Source organism: Salmo salar, chromosome 13, assembly GCF_965601325.2.
Source record: "Salmo salar chromosome 13, fSalSal1, whole genome shotgun sequence".
In the NCBI taxonomy this organism is placed as follows: Eukaryota; Metazoa; Chordata; class Actinopteri; order Salmoniformes; family Salmonidae; genus Salmo; species Salmo salar.
In genome coordinates, this window is record NC_138303.1 from 58,091,511 (window position 1) to 58,096,977 (window position 5,467).

Here is a 5,467-nt window from a genome sequence, read left to right on the forward strand (position 1 = left end):
ATGTGTGTATCCTGGTTTGAGGCACCAACAACGTTTTGCAATCAGGAAAAGGCATATCCCAATGGAGATTGGTCAATTGTGTTTATCTCTTTCATAATTATCTGCATGGGGCCTGTGTTTACACCTCTTGAGGTTAGGTTTGCAGTTATCCGTCACAGTAAATGCATGTGATGTACTACATATATTTTGAACTCTTGTGTGAGAGACCAATCAATGGTAATAAGGTCCTCTCCTACATTTTGGCAGCGCTGCGATTGGCCGAAAGTTCCACTGGCGCCACGTGATTATTTTACTCACCCCCACACTTGACAGCTTGGGTCCTGATACTCTGAACGCCACCTGTAACTACGACTGTCAGTCAGTCTTGCCGAGTGCCATTGGGACATACTAAGGGGGAAATGTCTACCCATGTGAGTTTGAGGGATAGCAGTTCATCGGAGGAGGACAGCCGACCCGAGCGGGAGAGCACGATGGATGACCGCAAAACTCAAGTGACTACACACTATCATCCCTTCAGTGTAGAGGCTATAATGTCGGGTAGAAAGACTCATAGTGAGTTTACAAGCAAACCCGACAATGTCTCTGTGGTTACATTTTCAAAGACTCAGAACTCTCCGTACCTGTGCAGAGAGACATATAGCCCTCCCGAGGGAATCCGAAAGCACTTTATTCCACCATCGCCCGTAAAGTCGGAGTCCTCCGAGCCGGATGACTGTGCTCCCTGGGATATGAGCCCAAGATTCTCAGCGCAAACTCGTGAGTAACTTTTGGAGACTCACGTGGGAGAATTTCAGTTAAATTGAGATATACAAATCTGCTTCTTTTAAGTAATTGGAACACATTTGGAATATTTATACATGTGTACTTCTTACCTCACTATTTATCATAACTTATTATTTATTTAGAGATTAATATATATATATATATATCATATGGTAAAATACTAATCAAATCGACCCATTGAATTGGTTTGTGCTGTCTCACAATATTGCATGGCAATACATTCAATTTATTTGACAGGGTGTCAACTAAAAAGCTTTTTGCAAGTAATCACTTTTATGTATATGCCTAATTAATTAGGCTATATCTGAATGCTTGTGTAGAAAAAAAACGTACGATAACTTAAGTCTTGACATTCTATTTATTAAACCAATACGTGAAAAATAAGTATTAGGAAAAACAGGCCTGGGTCTTTACAACATTAGTTGAGTTAATAAATGGCTTACTGTGGGTCTAACATGAAACATAATCTTTCATTTGAAAACAATATTCAACAATTTGTATTCTTTATTTGGGATAATAAGATGTATTTCTATGTATCTTTTTTGGCATATCAGGCAGGTCTTCAAACCCTTACATTGATTTGTGTGTTTTATTAGTATATCCACATACATTTTTGTTTATGTGGTTTGTGTGTAATTCAAATCAAATTGTATTTGTCACATGCGCTGAATACAACCTTACCGTGAAATGCTTACTTACAAGCCCTTAACCAACAATGCAGTTCAAGAAATAGAGTTAAGAAAATATTTACTAAATAAAATAAACCAAGAATTTTATTAAAAGTAACACAATAAAATAACAATACCGAAGTCAATGTGTGGGGGAACAGGTTAGTCGAGGTAATTTGTACATGTAGGTAGGGGTAAAGTGACTATGCATAGATAATAAACAGTGAGTAGCAGCAGTGTAAAAAAAGGGCGGTTCAATGTAAATAGTCCGTGTGGCTATTTGATTATGGCTTGGGTAGTAGAAGCTGTTAAGGAGCCTTTTGGACCTAGACTTGGCGCTCTGGTACCGCTTACCGTGGGGTAACAGAGAGAACAGTCTATGACTGGGGTGACTGGAGTCTTTGACATTTTTTGGGCCTTCCTCTGACACCGCCTAGTATATAGGTCCTGCATGGCAGGAAGCTTGGTCCCAGTGATGTACTGGGCCGTATGCACTATCCTCTGTAGCGCCTTACGGTCAGATGTAGAGCATTTGCCATACCATCAGCGTGGCAGATGTGTTGTTGCCTACCCTTACCACCTGGGCCCGGCCCGTCAGGAAGTCCAGGATCCAGTTGCAGAGGGAGGTGTTTAGTCCCAGGGTCCTTAGCTTAGTGATGAGCTTTGTGGGCACTATGGTGTTGAACGCTGAGCTGTAGTCAGTGAACTGCATTCTCACATAGGTGTTCTTTTGTCAAGTGGGAAAGGGCAGTGTGGAGTGTGATTGAGATGACTTAAAATCATTCCAACAAATAGCACTAATCTCCTCCATATTAAGTACATTTACTTTCTCACTCAAGTATCCATTTGTTACATTAAATTAGTATTGACTCTGACTCTCTCTCTCTCTCTCTCTCTCTCTCTCTCTCTCTCTCTCGCTCTCTCGCTCTAGGGCAGATGAGTCCTACCTGTCCGCTGAGAAAGCACAAGACCAATAGAAAGCCTCGTACTCCTTTCACCACCTCCCAGCTGCTGGCTCTGGAGCGTAAGTTTCGTCAGAAGCAGTACCTGTCCATCGCAGAGCGGGCCGAGTTCTCCAGCTCTCTGACCCTGACTGAGACTCAGGTCAAGATTTGGTTCCAGAACCGCCGGGCCAAGGCCAAGAGACTACAGGAGGCCGAGCTGGAGAAGCTCAAAATGGCTGCCAAACCTGTGCTTCACCCGGGCTTTACGTTACCCATGCCCCTGGGTGCCCAACTTCACACAGCTGTCTCCCTGTACGGACAGTCCTACCCCTACAACCGACCAATGCTGCCCCTCTCACCTATGGGACTGTACGCTACGCCACTGGGATACAGCATGTATCACCTAACATGAAGATAGAGAGGAATATAAGCTTCTTCTGTTGATATTAGTGTTGGACACTCGGACATCACTCTTTTTAATACTAACTTTTTCTCCTTGCTACAAAAACAACACTGAAATGGAGATGATTTTCTTTCATAAACACACCTGAAAATACAGTGCCTCACTCACCAAAGAGCCTTAAAGACCTCAATGAATTGTTTTGCTGGTTTCTTATTTTTCTTCTGCGGATGGATAACGATTTGGCCATCCAGGCTAAATCAACTAGTGGTTCTGTTTTACTTTATGTAATATATTCCAATGCAAATGTTCCCTTTATCCAATTGTCTCTGTGGTATTGATCTAATGTTGTTGTATTACTGTCATTACACTTGTCAGTATCTAGCGTCGAAGATTCAGCTTAGGTCTGATTATCATGATTCTGTTTGGGCCGGGGTGGATCCAAACTTCAGGTCTGCCTTGTTTCACCTCTCCTTGAAAACAGACCGATAGGTTGGATTTTAGACCGCTTTCATTCCATACTGAAGGGTTGTCTTAGTTTTTTCATAAACTCAACTCAAACTCAACTCATTCAAAATTGTTGATATTTTTTGACTAATTCCGAATTGATATTTTTTACATTGGATTTGACTGTAGCAACAAATTATATTCAGCACTTCTGTTTCATAAGACGTGTGTAGTCTGAGTTTAATTTGTGCATACTTATTTATTATACTTTCACTCTTAAATGTTTATGCAGGAAATGAATTTATTGTGTGATTCATGTTTCGTATTTATAACATGTAGCTCAAATGTGGCAAAAGTTCCAAAATGTTATTTATACCTTTTATACTTTAATCTGAAGGTTCCATTGCAAGGAGCTACGGGATGTAGTTTTATAAATGTTTTTAATATCAGCAATGTATCTCATTTGCATGGACCAAAATTAAAAAGGCTTTTAAAACATGTTTGCTTATTGAGATATTATGTGTGTAAGAATATGTTGTGACGTATCTACATCTTTGAAATTGAACATGACCTACATTTTGTCATGGTTGCATGGCGTGGCGTGGTTTCTAATGTTAAAGTCAATATTTGACAACCCTCAAATGTAAGCACTAAAAAGTCAGGTATTCAGATAATTCCAGTTATCATAACACTTTTGTAAACCATAAACCATCAGTGAATGTCATTTTAAAATAATGTTTGATGAAATGTTGATGATATTTGCAGTGTTCTGCTTCCAGTAAGTAATATTATTGAATTCATTTCATGTGATGACATATTGTGCGTAATATCAGTTGAAATGGAGAACTACAGAGTCCCAAACCACAGCATCTACACTATACCATCTCTCTCCCTTCATGTTCTGAAAGCACTAAAGCACTGACTTCAGCAATAATCTGTGGAACGATAAGTAAAGATGTGCCTGTCTCATCAAACAGTGATGTGCGTCATACCTTTGGGTTATTTCAATGACAAAAGTTGTTGGAAGACTGCAATTTAAACTCACCAGGTTTTAGATGGCAGTAGTAGGCCTATTACTTCCCGAGCATCATTCTCGGGACTAATTGACCTTAATGTTATTGGTTTTAGTCAACTGTATCCGGCTTCCACAGCACTTCCAATTGTGTGAAACACCATTGGTTTGGAGAGCCAGATTGGTCATGTTTTATGGTCCTCCTTCCTGCCTTGTTATATATCATTCATCAGGGGACTAATCCCATAAAGGTAGCTGCCTTTGTGGCAATTGTAAGAGCTGCTTACAATTTCCCGTGTGACTTTGATGTAATGAGGAAATCATTTATAGGCAGCACTCTATTTATGAGCTTCCCTTTAATCAAAACAAGGCAGCGAGGCAAACCCTCAGCATAGTCAAGCAATCAGTTTAATGAACAGCAGATTGGTAGAGATGTTCGAGGATCTGTTTGGAAATGTCAGGTTGGCGCTATATTACTTGAGGGAGTAGTTCTTTAGCTATTGAAACAATGCTCTATATTTGTTCTAAATAAATCAAATTGTATTTGTCACATGTGCCGAATACAACAGGTGTAGCCCTAACAGTGAAGCCCTTAACCAACAATGCAGTTTTAAGAAAAAAGTGTCAAGAAAGTATTTACTAAAATAAACTGAAGCAAAAAATAAAAATAATAAGAAATACAAATTTAAAATAAGGGTTTAACCATTATTGTGATTTATTGTGATGCCATGCTCTTTTGACACTTTGACCATCAATGTAACGTCAAACAACTCTAGAGGCAGAGGATATATGACATGTCAATGTTTGTGAACTTGTCATTCAAGCAAGGAGAGTGTATACTTATACTTCCTCTAGTGGTGGTGTTGGATATGGCGCCTTGGGAATAAACTGCTAAGGTGGAGTTCATGACCAAGGTTCTCGGTAGGTGGTGCTATATGATTCCAATCTAAAAGGTAAATTGAGAATGGCAACAAACACACCCACACGCACTCACTCTCAGAAACCAAACACACTTTGCATTTCCATGTAATGTATTTCATACTCTATATGTGTGTACAAATGGCGGACCGGTTGCATTCTTGAATATTCTGATTCTATTTTATTTTCCTAAGATCATGTTAAGTCAGAAATAAGTATCTTGAATAACTTTTAGAAGTTAGTATTGGCCGTTGCCTTGTGTTTGTTTTCATAAAAACTTTATGAGCCCATTTCT

At 39.5% G+C, this 5,467-nt stretch overlaps 1 protein-coding gene across 1 annotated transcript; it reads left to right on the forward strand.

The window, feature by feature from the left end:
• Positions 1-305: 305 nt before the first annotated feature.
• LOC106567452 (homeobox protein MSX-2) lies at positions 306-3,740 on the forward strand. Its single transcript, XM_014136727.2, has 2 exons — positions 306-756; positions 2,383-3,740. The coding sequence occupies exons 1-2, from the start codon at positions 399-401 to the stop codon at positions 2,805-2,807; spliced, it is 783 nt and encodes a 260-aa protein (XP_013992202.1). The 5' UTR covers positions 306-398; the 3' UTR covers positions 2,808-3,740.
• Positions 3,741-5,467: the final 1,727 nt, after the last annotated feature.

Coding starts and splice junctions, on each gene's coding strand:
- LOC106567452 (XM_014136727.2), top strand. CDS start 399: ATGTCTACCCATGTGAGTTTGAGGGATAGCAGTTCATCGGAGGAGGAC. Junction 757..2,382: donor AAGATTCTCAGCGCAAACTC/GTGAGTAACTTT, acceptor CTCTCGCTCTAG/GGCAGATGAGTCCTACCTGT.